The sequence below is a fragment of the Chiloscyllium plagiosum genome, unplaced genomic scaffold, assembly GCF_037043375.1.
Source record: "Chiloscyllium plagiosum isolate Xiang-an unplaced genomic scaffold, Cpla_swu_hap1 HiC_scaffold_2, whole genome shotgun sequence".
NCBI lineage: Eukaryota > Metazoa > Chordata > Chondrichthyes > Orectolobiformes > Hemiscylliidae > Chiloscyllium > Chiloscyllium plagiosum.
In genome coordinates, this window is record NW_028270140.1 from 36,688,819 (window position 1) to 36,705,335 (window position 16,517).

The 16,517-nt window shown below is 39.9% G+C and overlaps 1 protein-coding gene across 6 annotated transcripts in view; it reads right to left on the reverse strand.

The window, feature by feature from the left end:
* Nucleotides 1-15,532: 15,532 nt before the first annotated feature.
* The window catches only part of inip (ints3 and nabp interacting protein), a 39,113-nt gene continuing 38,128 nt past the window's right edge, over nt 15,533-16,517 (reverse strand). For all 6 annotated transcript variants that reach the window (XM_043715800.2, XM_043715817.2, XM_043715809.2 and 3 more), the window contains one exon: nt 15,533-15,658. In XM_043715800.2, the coding sequence (XP_043571735.1) occupies nt 15,563-15,658 (96 nt within the window). In that variant the 3' untranslated portion in view covers nt 15,533-15,562. The remainder of the gene's footprint in view (nt 15,659-16,517) is intronic.

The following is a 16,517-nucleotide window of genomic DNA, read 5'->3' on the forward strand; positions in this document are numbered from 1 at the left end:
CCATTGTGTCAGATCTGTCACTGGTGATACAACCCATTTTGCTTGCTGTGACTTTACTTTTCCCATAGATGATGAGGAATATTCTTGGGAGTGTACAAGCAGATGTCTTTAGCATCTTTTTGTGTTGAAACTTTCTCTTGTATTCATTCTGCAGTTGTGTATTCACTCAAGTCATTTCTGCTGAACAATAAACATTTTTATTTCTCAGGATACATTATTCCCTGAAACTAAGCTTCATGGTGATTTGCATGCCCACCTGGCCCTTGGACCTTGTGTCCTGGACCTTGATGTTTTAAATGAGCTTGTCTGATTCTCACAGACTCCAACCATGGCAAGCTGTCTGCTGGTATTGAAACAGCTGAGTTTAAATTCTGCTTCAAACTCTGGTAACTTCAAGCTGATGGTACAGAATCTGTTTGACTCCATCTAAGTGGCAGCTGAGTGGAGCACTGAAGAGAACCATTTAAAAGCAGCAGTGCAATGAGACCAGAGCAACAGAGATTATGGAGAGAGTATACCTGGTGGGGAGCAGTGATCTATCACTGAATCTAGAGATGGAACCCCTGAGGAGACATCAGGATTCAAAAAGTGATGCAAGCAAGTGGAAGTGATTGGGTGAGTGGATTTGGGTGAGTATTTATACCATTTTTATTGCTTATAGTTTGTAAGGTTTTTATTTTGGCTTTAAAGTTTGAAAGGACAATAGTCCAGAGGACCAGAGAAGAATAATTAATATTATTTGATTTTAAGGGCAATCCAACGGCTTATTTTAAAGGAGAAAAGCATGGAAGGAGAGCTCAAAGCTGTGGTGTGCTCCTCCTGTTCCATGTCGGAAGTCACACCCAGTTCCAGTGCCAGGGACTGGAACATGTGCAAGACCTGTCTCCAGCTACAGCTCCTGGAAGCCTGGGTTTTGGAGCTGGAGCAATGACTGATGTCATTGAGGAGCATCTGTCCATCAGAGAGTGTTGTGGATAGCACAAAGAGAGAGGTGGTCACTTCATGGGCTGAGAATCCTCAGGCAGACAGGTTAAGAGGGCTAGGGAGGGAGTGCAGGAACCTCCTGTGGCTATTTTCCTGCAAAACAAATATATCGCTTTGGATACTGTTGAGGGGAATGAAAGGAAATGAGCAGCACCCAAATTCGTTGCACCATTGTTGGGTTTGGTGTATAGGAGAGGCGTAAGTGTTGGAAGACTATAGTAATAGGGAATTCAATTGAAAGGGGAAGAGATCGATATTTCTGTGGTTGCAAATGAAATTCCTAGGTGCTGGGTCAAGGGTGTCTCAGAAGTGACTTAACTGAAACATACAAGGTTCTGAAGAGACTTGATCAGTTGATATTGAAAGGATGTTTGCTCTTGTGGGAGAATCATACAGTCCAGAGGGGCCTTTAGCACACTGAATCTTCACCAAAAGAACTATTGTAAAACTCCACCTGACCCACTTTCAGCCCCTCTGACATATTCTGTCATTTTAAGTGCTCATCTAAAAGTTTTTTAAAGATTGCGAGATTTCCTGCATTAACTAATCTTCCTGACAGTGATTCTAGATTCCCAACATCCTCTGGGTGAAAGAAAATTCCCCAATCCCCTCTAAAACTCCTGCCTTTCACCTTAAAATTATGCTCCCTTGTTATTGAAGGTTCAACTAAGGGGAACCACTGCTTTTTATTCACTTGGCGCATGCCCCTCATAATCGTATACACCTCAGTCAGGTACACTCAACCTTTGCTGCTCTAAAGAGAACAATCTGAGTTTATTCAGTCTTTCTTCATAGCCAAAATCCCCCATCCCAGGCACCATCACCAACTTGGTGAATCTCTTCTGTGAGCACCCCCCCCCCCCGATGCCTTCTCCAGTGCAAAAACATCCTCCCTATAGTGCAGCGAACAGAGCTGCACACAGTACACCAACTATGGCCTAACTAAAGTCTGTACCCAGCATGATCTCTCTGCTCGTAAAATCCATGCATGACTTATAAGGCAAGTGTCCTACATACCTTTATAACTACTCTATTAACCTGTGCTGCTGCCTTCAGAGACCTGTGGACAAGTGCCCCAAGGTCCCTTTGTTCTTCTGAGCTTCCTAGTATCCTGCCAATTTTGAACTAGAGTTTATAGTTTTAAAATAAGGGGGAGCCAATTTAAAACTGAGATGAAGAAACCTTTTTTTACCCCAAAGGGTTAAGTGTGTTTGGAGCTCTCTTTCTCAAAAGGTAGTGGATACAGGATCTTTAAATATTTTTTCAGGCAGAGATAGATAGATTCTTGACTATCAAGGGCATGAAAGATTATCAGGGATATGCAGCAATATAGAGTTGAGATTAGATTCTGATCAGTCATCAACTTATTGAATGGTGGAGCAGGCTCGAAGGACCAAATGGGCTACTTGTGTTGCTTGCTCATATCTTGTTTAAAATTGCGTCCAATGAATCTTATTCATCCATGCAAGTGAGTAGGTGGCACCTCTGACAGTGCAGCCCTCCCTCAATAAGCATTCACAAGGATCAGTGCTCGGTTCACTGCTTTTCATCATTTGCATAAATGCTTTGGCTGTGAACATAGGAGGTATAGTTAGTAAGTTTGCAGATGACACCAAAATTGGTGGTGTAGTGGACAGCGAAGAAAGTTACCTCAAAGTACAAGATAGGCCAACATGCCAAAGATGGAGTTTAATTTATATAAATCTTATAAATTTGCATTTTGGAAAGGCAAATCAGTGCAGGACTTACACACGTAATGGTAAGGTCCTGGGAGTGTTGCTAAACAATGAGACTTTGGTGTGCAGGTTCATAGTTCCTTGAAAGTGGAATCATAGGTAGATAGCATAGTGAAGAAGGCTTTTGATATGCTTGCTTTTTTGGGCCAGTGGATTGAGTAATGGATTTGGGAGATCATGTTGCAGCTGTACAGGACATCGATGAGGATTTTCTTGGAATACTGCATTCAATTTTGGACTCCCTCCTAAAGGGAGGATGTTGTGACACTTGAAAGGGTTCAGAAAAGGTATACAAGGATGTTGTCAGGGTTGGAGGATTTGAGCGAGAGGGAGAGGCTTAATAGGCTGTGCCTGTTTTCCCTGGAGCTTCGGAGGCAGAGGGGTGACCTTACAGAGTTTTATAAAATCATGAGGGGCATGGATATAGTGAATAGCCTAGGTCTTTCCCCAGGGTAGGGGAATCCAGAACTTGAAGGCATAGGTTTAAAGTGAGAGGGGAAAGGTTTAAAAGAGAGCTCAGGGGCAACTTTTTCATGCAGAGAGTGGTGCATGTATGGAATGAGCTACCAGAAGAGATGGTGGAGGCTGCTACTGTTACAACATTTAAGAGGCATCTGGCTAGGTATATGAATAGGAAGGGTTTAGAGGGATATGGGCCTAAGGCTGACAAATGGGACTAGATTGATTTAGGATATCTGTTTGGCCTGGACAAGTTGGACTGATGGCTCTGCTTTCATGCTGTACAGTTCTAAGTCTCTAGACTGGAATTTTTAACTCTCAGCATTCAGAATGTACTAATGGAAGTGCAGTTAATTAGAAATGTGTCTAATATGATGTCCATATACGATTAAGGTCACAAGCACTGAACTACTGTGCCTTATTACATACCATGACAGGATAGGGTATAGAATTTTGAGTGTGGCATCTTCATTAGAATTAGAATTGAAGTTTGAGGTTTCATTTGGACACCCCTTAGCAGATGCAACACGATTGGTCATAAAACAGCCACTAAAATTACAATCTTAAACATTGGCATGACTTGTAAACACAAATTTATAGTTAATCTGAGTGTTACTCTTCCCTAGTTTAAACAAAGCAAGTCACTGGAGGAAATCACTGCTGTTAACTCAATGCTATTTTTCTGAAACAGTGTGAGATTTGGACTGGTGTGGTGCTGTAATGTTTATGGTCACTGCACTAATAATCCAAAATCCTATATTAACGTTCTGGATATTTTCAAACAAAAAATTTGGAATAAAAAGTGACTATAAATCTGTTATTGATTGTTGTAAAAACATACCCTTGTTCATTCATATCTTTTAGGAAGGGACAAATGTCATTGTTATTGGTCTGGTCTACATGACTCCAAATCACAGCAATGTGGTGGACTCCAAATGCCCACTGTGCAGTTAGTGTTGTGCAATAAACACTGACCCAAGCCTGCGATACTCACATTCCATGAATTAATTAAAAAGCATGTGAATCTTCCCAATGCAAAAGGCATATCACAATAAAGCTGTGTGGCACTTTGATTCAGTAATGATCAATGATGCCATGGTAACAGGGTAATCTTCTTACAAGTTGTATATTGGTTGGTGTTTGAGCCAATTATACCAGCTTTTCACAAAGCTGCATGCCACATCAAATCTTACAGGTAAATACATTGATTCAGTACAGTGAAGCAGGTAGTTTAGAAAGGACTTTTTTTCTGCTCTTAGCATATATTGACGATTACTTTTATCTCACGGGAGCTGTTTCTCGGCATAAAAGAGCTGGGGAGTTCTCATGTCCTGGCTGACATACAGTTCTCTAAATGATGTCTTGGTTGATTTACTATTTAATAAGTTATGACTGGAAAATAGATCAAGTTAATCCTGATCTTGTTCAGGATAGAAAAAGATATTTAATATTTTGAGGGCGAGACTAGTCCTCAAGAGAAGGGACTTATTATGGTTAAGCAGGGATTCAGAATTTGAGATAGTTCTCATGACTACTTTTCAAAATTCAGATTAACACAAATGAATATTTTGTTACTGTATATGGCTGCCAATGTCTGTAACCATCAAATAAAAGCAAGTGTCACAACTACTCCAAGCATGTGCCAAGTAGTCTATAAATTTATGAATTTGTATGAGTTCTTAGAGTTCCTTTTTAGTTTTTGAATGCTTCAATTTAAGAGTAACCAGCAGCACTATTTTATCCTTTGAATAACAGATCTTTATTTAGAGGCTGGTACTCCAGAGATTGCCTCTTCTCTTTCACACTAAAAACACAGCAAGTGAGATAAAAGGATACATAGTTACGTAAGTTTAGAACTTTAACTTTCCGCAATAGTTATTAGCTAAAATACAAATGTAAATGTTTAAATAAGGATGAGAATAATGTTTGGAGATAAAAATGAGATCAATGTTCATTATTGTTGCTGCCCTGGTTTGTTTGAAGACTCTTTCTGCAGGGAAGGGGTTGAACACAATAGCAGCTGTGATGGCTTCAACAGTCGACGAGCTAGAGGTTGCTCCCAGAGGTCCACAGGGTTAATCAGGTCTCGGATAGCAGTGGGGATTGTGGTTCTTGGTAGCCTGGTTCAGTACAGTGGTGCTAGACACTGCCCTCTGTATCTCTTGTATTGAGAAATGACTGCTTAAAGATATTTCTCTCATGATTTCTGCACAAAATGATTGCTCACAGCCAGACTTTTATAAAGATCAAAACTTAAAATGGCTGCTCTTCCAAAACTGTCACATTATTGTTTCCTTAGTAAGTATTTGGGCAAGGATAGGTGTAGACCTTGTCTTTTGGTCAAAGTAATTTAACTTAACTATTTCAGACGTTAACTCGAATGGCTGTCATCCTATCGGGTTTTTGGTGAGACTGGAAGAGCTAATATGAGGAAACGGTGCCTTTGGGGTTTTGTTCACCCTCAGAAGTGTTCATTGAATTTCAAAAGGTTTCTTGTGATTTATTCTTAGGACAAGTAGTCTGATCCCAATACCAGCTGAATCCTCAAGGGTAGTCTTGTGACTTCTGGCAGCCATTTTAAAGACCGATTAGTTTTCTTAACAAAAACAGATAACTATACAATTACACATTTGTGTCACCTGGCAAAGGAAAAATAATAATTTATAACATAAGGAATACTTTTAAACTGTAATGATCTAGGTAAATATGGCATCCAAAGTAGACACAAGATGATCCCATAAATAATGAATGAATTAAACTGTTTATAGATGGGCACATTGCAAAATATTAAAGTATTCATTGTAATAACTTAAAAGCAAAACACTAGAGATGCTGGAAATCTGATTCATTTTAATATAAACACTCTTGGGACACAATAAAAATGTGGTTACAAAAGCATCTCCTTGTTCCTTTTTTCCCCAAACTACATTGTAAATTCACTTTTCATTTTTGATTATACAAGAAAGGTCAAGCAGGGCTCCTATTGGTCTGTAAGAATCGTTTAAGGCATTTTTATTAATCAGTCAATCCTTTCACATTGTACACAATATCTGAGTAGCCTGATTCCTAGTTGGTTTCTCAATGGACTGTTCCAGAAGGCCATATCATACAACATACCAGGAATTTATCCTCCACAACATTAGTGCTGACTTGGTTACTAAGTTGATATAGAAGTTGCAGCTGTTGAGTTATATCTCACATTCACTGACTCAGCTTGGTGCTGGAAACTTTTATACAGCTGCTTAAGGTAAATAACTTTCATTCTTAACTTTGTAATGTTCGCTTGCTCCTTCCTCTCAGCCTCAACGACCTTTTGTAAGGGTTCCCAATTTCCCTACTCTTTTATGGAGAGAAGTGCTTCCTGGCATTCCTCAAACAACCTCACTCTAATTTTAAGGCCATATCTCCCATCCTCTTCTGGTCTGTCCCATCAGAGCAAATAGTCTCTCTCCAATTACTCCATGAATCATTGTTAATTCAAGCCGAATCTCTATAACATACCTTCATTGTAATATTTTCAACTAAGTTCAGAAACACAATTTCTGAAATTCTAATCAGAATTTTAAAATATTCAGTTACCTTTAGTTGACTATTGCACTAGAGATTCTTGGAAAAGGAAATTCCTATTACAAATCTACAATCTAGAAATGTAGAGGATCAGCATGGATGCAACAGCCCCTTTAATAGCCATACTCTGAGGTCCGTATCCAGCAGATACTTTGAAGGTTATTGTGAAAAGGGCAAGAATGTGAGGTTGAGGGGGGATAGGGCAGGTGGGTGAGGTAGATGAGCGAGGTGGAAGTGTGTAGAGGGCCATGCAAGTGGATGAGTGCTTAGGAAAAATTTATGTCAGTGTGTGTGCACGCGCCTGGGGGTGGGGGTGTGTGGTTGTTGTTGGATGTTATGAATTGGAATGTCAAAGTGGGCTGAAGGGATCTACTATGTTGGCATCAACTTGTGAGGGGGCGTGGGCAATGTCAGGTTGGGTTCGGCGTGAGTATTGGCTCAGTTGCATGGAGGTTGATCTGGCTGAATCGGATCAAGGAATGGATATGTATTGTCCCAGGGCTGTAGTTTGAAGGCGGGGGAAGGGGAATAGGGAAGGAAAGTCAGTGCTGGGTTGACAGCTACAATTTTTTTTATTCCTCCAACTTTTCTTCGCTAACCCTCTGAATTCTGATGTTTTGGGGCTTTTTAAGAGGAATTCTGATAGAGGATAATTGCTCATTGGAATTCTCAATTTCCCAGGTAATTTCCCCAGGGTCAGCTGCATAGTGCTTTCCATAGGGTTCTAAGCCCAGCCTATGTTGCTTTGACAGCTATCTGGTCATTGGAATATCTGGCCTTTCTGCTGAAACTATTTTTTTCTGCCAAACATATCCTACATTGAAATTGAATTGTCTCCCACAGAAAATAGCGCACTAAGATGATATATTTGGAGTCTAGTGACCCTTCTTCAGAACAGAATGTGGCAAGAGTCTAGATCAGTTATGAAATCCAGGGATAATAATAGCATGGATAAGCTTTCAAAAGAGGAGACAGGGATGAAGCCAGGAAATATGGGGAGGTAATGGCAATGGCATGGTGATAAAGTAGGAATCGCTCGAATTTAGATGTTCAACAGAAATGACAACAAACCCTCCAGCACCAGTTAAGAGATGGTGCTTACTTTTTGTCAAACCAAATGTCTTAAAGTTTTAAAAGGTTAGCGCATAAGACTGTAAGATGTCGGAATAAGAGTGGACTGTGGTCTGTCGATCATGATCATTGCTAATCCTGAGCTTCAGCTCCACTTTCTCACTTGTTCCCCATATTCCCTGAGACTAAAAATCCTTCTTTGGTTTTAAACATATCCAATAATTGAGAGTTTAAAACTCTGAGGTAGAAAATTCCAAAGTTTCACAATGAAAAAAAATCTTGTCTCATTCCTAAATGATCAAACTATCCTGAAACTGTAACCCCTTGTTTTAGATTCCACAGCCAGTGGAAACAATGGCTTGTTGTCAAGCCCCTTCATAATCTTGAATGTTTCAGTGAGATTACTACTCATCATAGATCAACCCTATTATATAGTAAAAAAGCTACTGAGTATTGCTATACCTATATAAAACACAAGTAGTGTGTTTTATATATAAAACACAAGTACTACATTTCCCTTCAGCCAAGACATAAATGTTAGGAGGGTTCCAGGAAAGATTTACCAGAATCTTTCCAGAAAAGAGGGATTGAAGATTGGTTTGTTCTCCTCACAGAGAAGGGTAAGGGGCTATTTGATGGAGGTGCTTTAAAATATTGAAGGGTTTAGAAAGAATAAATAAATAAAATCATCTGTTTCTAGCGTTGATCGTCAATAGAGACAGATTTAAAGTGATAGCAAAGGTGGACAAAGCCAATAAGTGAGACTGACCAGATTACTTTCAAAAGAAAATGCACAATTATATCATTTGAAGAGGCGTCATAAAATATTTACCAGGATGTTGCTGGGAATGGAAGGTTTGAGTTCTAAAGATAGGCTGGGCCTTTTATTCACTGGTGTGTAGTTGATAAAGGGCGATCTTATTGAGAGGCATAGTCAATGTGAATAGCAAGAGTCTTTTTTCCACGGTGGGGGATTTCAAAACCAGCGGGCATATTTTTAAGGTGAGATGACAATGATTTAAAGAGGCCATGAGACGCAGCTTTTTTATAGTGTGGTTCGTGTGTGGAATGAGCTGCCAGAGGAAGTGGTGGATGCAGGTACAGTTAGAACATGCAAAAGACATTTGGATAATTATGTGAGCAGGAAAGGTTTGGAGGGATATGGGCTAAACGAAGGCATATGGGACTAGTTCGCTTTGGGAACATGGTCAGGTGGACTTGTTGGACCAAAGGGTCTGTTTCCATGCTGTATGACTCCATAATCGATACAATAATCCAAAGCTCCCAGACTAATATTCTGAGGATCTTGAGAGGTTGAACAGGCTGAGACTTTTTTCCTTGGAGCATAAGAGACTGAGGGGTGACCCTATGGAGGTCTATAAAATCATGAAAGTCATCGATAAGGTAGACAGTTGATAGCTTTTCCCCATGGTTAGGGTGTCTAAAACTACATGGCATAGGTTTAAGGAGAGGAGAAAGTGAGGACTGCAGATGCTGGAGATCAGAGCTAAAAATGTGTTGCTGGAAAAGCGCAGCAGATCAGGCAGCATCCAAGGAGCAGGAGAATCGACGTTTCGGGCATGAGCCCTTCTTCCTGAGAGGCATACATACATCCTACATACATCCAGAGAGGCAATTTCTTCACAGAGGATGGTGAGTGTCTGGAACGGGCTGATAGAGGTAATGGTGGAAGCAAGTACAATTTCATCATTTAAAAAACATTTAGACAGCTACATGGATGGTAATAGGTACGGAGGGATATGGACCAAACGCAGGAAAATGGGACGAGTCATGAAAACTGGGCAGCATACGCAAGTTGGGATAAAGGACCGGTGTTCACGCTGCAGACATCTATGATTTCCGTGCTGTACATCTCTATGATATATGCACGAAATATTGGAATGATACTGTGATGAGACCCCATTGAGATTTATCAAAAAGGAAAATAAAATGGACAGAGAGGCGATAACTGCAACCAACCTGCTAGAACAATATCCAATGAGATCTTATGGAACAGTGGTATTACACAGGGACATAGATTTATACAGTATGGTAACAGACCCTTCGGTCCAACTCGTCCATGCTGACCAGATATCCTAAACTGATCTCGTCCCATTTGGCAGCATTTAGCCCCTATCCCTCTAAACACTTCCTATTTGTATAACCAGCCAGATGCCTTTAAATATTGTAATTGACTCCTCTGGCAGTTTGTTCCATACACCCATCACCATTTGCCTGAAAATGCTGCCCCTCAGGTCCCTCTTAAATCTTTTCCCCCACTCCCCTTAAACCTATGCCCTCAAGTGTTGGACTCTCCAATGCTGGGGAAAAGACCTTGGCTATTCATCTATCTATGGTCCTCATGATTTTATAAATCTCTATAAGGTCATCCCTCAGCCTCTGATCCTCCAGAAGAAAAAAACTTTTTTCACTCAGCGAATATTGGGAGAAAAATCATTTTCACTTAGTGAGTAGTTAAGTATGGAATGCACAACTGGGAAGATTGGTGGAGGCATGTTCAATTGAGCATTGAAGGGTGCTTTGGACGCTTATTTGTACAGAAATGTTCTGCAGGGGTTCAGGGGAGGTGGGGTGCTGAAGAAAATAGGAGATGATACTTGTTTGAAGAACTAGTGCAGGCACAACAGGCCAATGGCCTCCTCCTATGCTGTAATAATTCTGTAATTCTCTAATTCTTTATTTTGACATAGGATAATTTAACACATACAAAACTTAAAGGAGCTAAAAAGGTACTCAAGGCTGACTTCCCACATTCTGTTTTTGTATACCCCTAATCAAAATGTTCAGAGATGTTATTACACACCTCTGGAGTAGGTGGGACCTGAACCCAAGCTTCTCAGTCCAGGAGTAGGGACACTACCTGTGCGCCATTCTACCTTCCATAAAATGGGAGGTCATCCAAAACTCTCCAGTTCACCAAGCCCTGTGCTCGCAGGTAGCTGGAAAAGCTTGTAACTTTCAAACATCTTGTTTAGAACTTCTGCATCTTTGCTTGCATGAGTTTGAGAAATAAAACTAATTGCTCACTCAAGGAACCTGGCTGTCAGATCTCTTACATGAAACTAAATACAGTGGTAACATCACCTCCCTTTGAAATTCAAACTCTGCTGTAACCAGCTCAAAAGTGAAGAGAGAAGTCGGTTCATCTCTCCTGACTTAGGTGTAACAATACAAATGTCTGAAAAGGTTTTTCAAATTTAGTATAGAAAATAAGGCCCAAGTGGAGACTAGTCCTAATACAGGAAAAAAACTCCACAGTATATTAGGGATATTTACTTTGAAAGCCATTAGCATGAAAAATATAACAAAACTTCATATTGTTTTCCATATTAATTCATCATTCACGGATCTTCTCAGGCTGTGCAGTAAGAACTTATCTTCCCCCGAAGTATCAGCCAACAAATCCCCATCCATGGATTTCTAACATCACTGCAGCACCCTGCTATCTTCAATCTAGAAGCCACCAAGTGTTCCATTTAGACAAGTTTGAGAAATATTGTCCTCTCCATTGCTACTGCTTTGGCTTTGCCTTTCAGGAGCACTTGCTTTCACAGACAGCCCAAAATACAAACCATTGGGATCAGAGTTTGGATGCATGCAACAAATTTTAAAATTCTAATGTGGTAATCAAATAATTTTATTGGACTATTTAAAACATAAATGGGCAGCAATTGTATCAGAATTTTAATGAGACATGCCATTAAACACAATACCTGAAGGAATGATTCAACTGGCTGCTGAAATAATTACCCTTTTGTACCAGGAGATATGGTTGCATGCTGGGCTCAAGGAATTAATTAATATGCTGTGTTCTGCTTGAAGGCTCATTTTTTTTACATTTATAATGAACCACAAAACACCTGATGCCCAAGAGAACACACACAACTGGCAACAAAAGAACATAAAACTAATGTTCCCACAGTGAACTCCGCTTTTTAAATCATAGTCAACCAAAATGAAACTAGACAAAATAAAATGAGTACAGTCACTGAAACATAAATTGTCCCTTTGTGTTGTACCTTCACAACAAGGAATGGCTAAGTTTATAAAAGCAAATGAATGCAGATGCAGAAAATCTGAAATAAGTGGTGGAAACACTCAGCAGGGCTGACAGCAGTGTGGAGAAAGCAACAGTTCCCATTTTAATCTGATGACTTTTGTCAGACTTAAGGTGCATTTATTCTAAACGTAGCATTAACAAACCGACATCACTGAGGGATTTGCCTTATGTTTTATAGTGGTTTTCCTTGAATACTGTTCCATTTGTCTTTAACAAATGTAGCTAGCTTCTCATGTTGTAAATCTGTAAAAAGACCTTTCTCCAGAATAGAAGGCACACATTTTATTGTTGCTTAAGAAAATGGACAGTTCTTTAGTTTTCCACCTGATTTTAAGTTGGGTCACATTCAATGGGCCAACTGAAGCAATGCCACTCCACTCCTTCACTCTTACCCTGCCCCAGAGGTCAGTTGTTTTTGACTCAGCCACCCATTCAGGGCTCTTGGGAAACATTGAGCATACGTGATGTGTGAGTCTTTCAACTCAACAGTGCTGCAGGTCAAGCACAGCCCCTTATTTATAGCAATAAGTATTGTATTCCAAGTTTAAAGTTCCAAAACCTCTGAAAAGTTATAAACTGTGTAAAGTTAGGTAGCTGAGGGCAGGTCAGGGGATGTTATCGCTAGGAAGGTCAGGCCGGGTTGCTATGTTGGGAGGGCGGGTGGGTAGGTGATGGTTTCAATTCGGTTTAGGTGGAATTAGTAGGGTGGTATGCATGTGTGTGTGTGGGGGTGTGGAGGAATGTGGGTATGTTTGTGCATACAAGGTGCGTAACTGTGTGGTTTGGGGTAGGGGATAGTGGTATCCGGGTGAGTGCGCGTATGTCACTTTTATACTTAGCCAGGAATTGCAGCAGCTTTTAATCCCTATAACCTTCCCTGACTAACTATTCAGTGAACTAAGTTGGAATCCTGAAAGATCTCTGATTTGGGTAACTCAAATGGGAACTTTTTCCAGATAGACCAATTACTCCTCAGAAATTTAAACTTTCTAGGCAAATATCACACAGTCACTCCATCCAAGTTTTTGTAAGATTCTGAACTGCACTTTTCAGATTACATTGCTACAATGATCTGGGCTATGATTATTAATAATAGACTAGGGGACATTTCTCCAGAAAACTGATGGTTGAGTTGTAAATTAAAAATACACCTTTAAAAATATTACAAGGGCTTTCTAGGGTTCAAAACTTGAAATTGTAAATATCGGATGATCACAAATAAATGCATTAGGAAATTTTGGAAGTGTTAGAATATGGAACTTGCTGGACTGGTTGATGTGAATGCCATAAGTGTATTTAAGAGGAAACTAGATAAAGATGAAGAGAGAAAGGTATAGAAGGATATGTAAAAGAGGGATAAGAGGAGGCATGTCTGGAGCATGAACATTTGTAAATTAGTTGGGTTTAAGGACTTAATTTGCTGTTCTAAGTAATACTAGTTCTAAAATCATGAATGTGGCACAAACAGTTTTTGTATGATACAAACAGGAAAGAATTTGCTGCAATTAATAACTTGCGACTCAGTGTTTGGGAGAAAACAGTAAGCAAGTAGCAGACAGAACCATCTATATAAAATAACTTACAAAGCTATGAGATGAAAACTTTAGCATTCTTTTCTCACCTTAAAACTGATTTTGTCTGAAGGGTTCTTCTCTCTCCTTCCCTGAAGATCTCCACACCTTGCTGAAGTATAACTATGCAATGCCATTTACCCTCTGGGATCTCAGTCAAGTAGCCGCTACGTTTTAATGATGAGTGTCAGCAGGAAGAATCACAGCCATGCCAAATCTCACCCTTGCCTAAAGCACACTATCAGCGAGATTTGCTGGTTAGTGATCAGCAGTGAAATTTGGTTTAATTGGAGATTTCTCTTTGCCCTAACCTTAACCAAAGCAACTGCAAAATCTTCATTACCATTTTTGCAGAACTCTCAAGAGGCTGCAAACCTAGGATGAAGCCAGAAATTACACTTGTTTGCAAGTTTAGTAACACACGTGTGTGTGTGTGCGGGGCGGGGGGGGGGGGGGGGGGGTGAGAAAAGAGTGAGGAAGAAAGGAAGAGGAGAAGAAAAAAGATGCTGAATCATCACTGAAGCTCTCCCTTTATTTCTTTCACTCGTGTTTAGAGCAGGTAATACAGAAACAAAATGTTGCAGATACTGGAAATCTAAAATAAAAACAAATGTTCATCAGGTGCGACATTATCTGTGAAAACAATTTCACATCAGTAAACATTTAATCAAAACTAGAAAGAGTTAAATATTTAACAAGTAACCTCCTCAACCTACCCACTTTCCCTGTTTCTGTACATCTGTTACATCTTATCTGATGATGAAAGGTTGTCAAAACTCAAAAACGTTAACAGGTCCTTTCTCCATATGCTGCCGAACCTGGTAAGAAACACCAAACATTTCCTATTTTTTATAGCCTGAGTAACTAACACTAATTCTGAACATGGCCTGACACAGTTTTTGAGCATCGTTACCCATAGTTATTGTAAGCTTAGTTGAAAACAATACTCTTTCATAGGAACAAGTGATGAATACTATTGATGTTTTACAAAATACTGTACAACTAACAAAGCTTTTCCTGTGTAAGCAGTTTTAAAAAAAGCTGCATTTCATCTTTAGCAGGTTACTGACAAAATTAAATCCATTAGATTAAATTCCCTACAGTGAGGAAACAGGCCCTTCAGCCCAACAAGTCCACAGCGACACTCCGAAGAGCAACCCACCCTGACCCATTCCCCTACCCTACGTTTTCTTTTACCCCTGACACTACGGGCAATTTAGCATGGCCAATTCACCTGACCTGCACATCTTTGGACCGTGGGAGGAAACCGGAGCACCCGGAGGAAACCCACGCAGACACGGGGAGAATGAGCAAACTCCACACAGACAGTTGCCCGAGGCGGGAATTGAACCCGGGTCGCTGGTGCTGAGACAGCAGTGCTAACCACTAAGCCACCGTGCCACCCTATGTGAGGGACATCTGGTGAAGGTTCAATTAAGAGTTAAACAGCTTCACTAAAAGCCAAATATATTATTTCAGTCATAACTGAATTACTGAAGAGAATACATTTATACACAAATATTATAAGACAACAGCTATTGTAAATTTCCTCTCATGACAGTATCTTTTTAAATTTACTCAATTTCGATTGCAGGAGCTTGTCAATTCCAATTAGCAGCATGTAAAGATTGAGGTCATTTTGTGTAATGATTCAACCACGAGAAGCAGACACAACAAAGACTGCCTTTCTCACAGCAGATGCTGAATTCAGATGGTGCATAGCATAAGCCCTGCCATTTGTTGAAGTTCTAAAAATATCCACAAAATTATGATCTGCTAATATTAATTTGTTCTAGAACATTTGGCATCTTTGTGTCGATGAATTTAATTCTGGGGCCAGTCACAAAAGCTAAACATAAGCAAACTTTTGTATTCAGATTTTAAAACACAGATTGGGTGCTTCCTTTTCTCTTGTACAAAATATCCATATGCAAAATCTGCAATGAAACGTCATGGTCCACTGACACAATCAACCAATGAACAGATCGATAAATGTTCTCTTCCCTTTAAATCGGTGTTCATTCTGGTATGAAAAATGAAGCCCTGTTTGCGTTTTTTCTTAATATCAGTTTAATAGTCATTATTTTGTGTGGTTATTCTGGATCCAAACGTGGCAACACGGGAAGAATAAGATTTCCAAATGCAGAGTCCTGAGTTATGAAATATCCTGAAGAATGTGCATGTGCATGCTGAGGAACAAATGAAAATATACCAGTTAGATTTCTTAAACAGACATTATCCAATAATTGAGAGTAAAGGACAAAACTAAATTTGTTCCCAGAGAGAGAGAAAAAAATTTTACACTTCGTGCAAAAGCAAATTGAAGGACTACTTACAAATGGTAACCAAAGGATTACAATATTATCAGCCAAAACACTGAATCAGCAAAACTTCACTGCAATTTTAAATGCCACTAACAGAAACAATATATGTCATTTTAATCTGAAATAGATAGGTGTTAATTCATGGATTACATAAATAAACGAATGCATAATTTAATAGTGTGATATTCTTACATTAGGTGTTCCCCAGAACTTTGCGAGGGAAGAGATTGCTGGGCCCCATGCTGAGATATCTGTATCACTGAAAGCCACGGGTAAAATGTCAAATGACTCGAGGTTGGTTAATGTGGTGCCATTATTTAAGAAAGGCGGTAAAGAACAGCCAGGGAAGTATAGACCAGTGAGCCTTACATGAGTGATGGGTAAGTTGTTGGATGGAATCCTGAGGGACAGGATTTACACGCATTTGGAAAGGAAAGTGCTGATTAAGGATAGTCAACATGGCATTGTGCGTGGGGAATTGTGTCTCACGAGCTTGACTGAGGTTTTTTGACAATATGACAAAAAAGATTGAAGGCAGCAGAGCGGTAGCAAAGCATTCAACAAGGTTCCACATGGCAGACTACTTAGCAAGTTAGATCACACTGGATCCAGGGTGAGCTAGCCAATTGGACACAAAATTGGCTTGAAGATAGGAGACAGAGGGTTGTGGTGGAAGGATGCTTTTTGGACTGGAGGCCTGTGACCAGTGTTTTGTACAGGGATC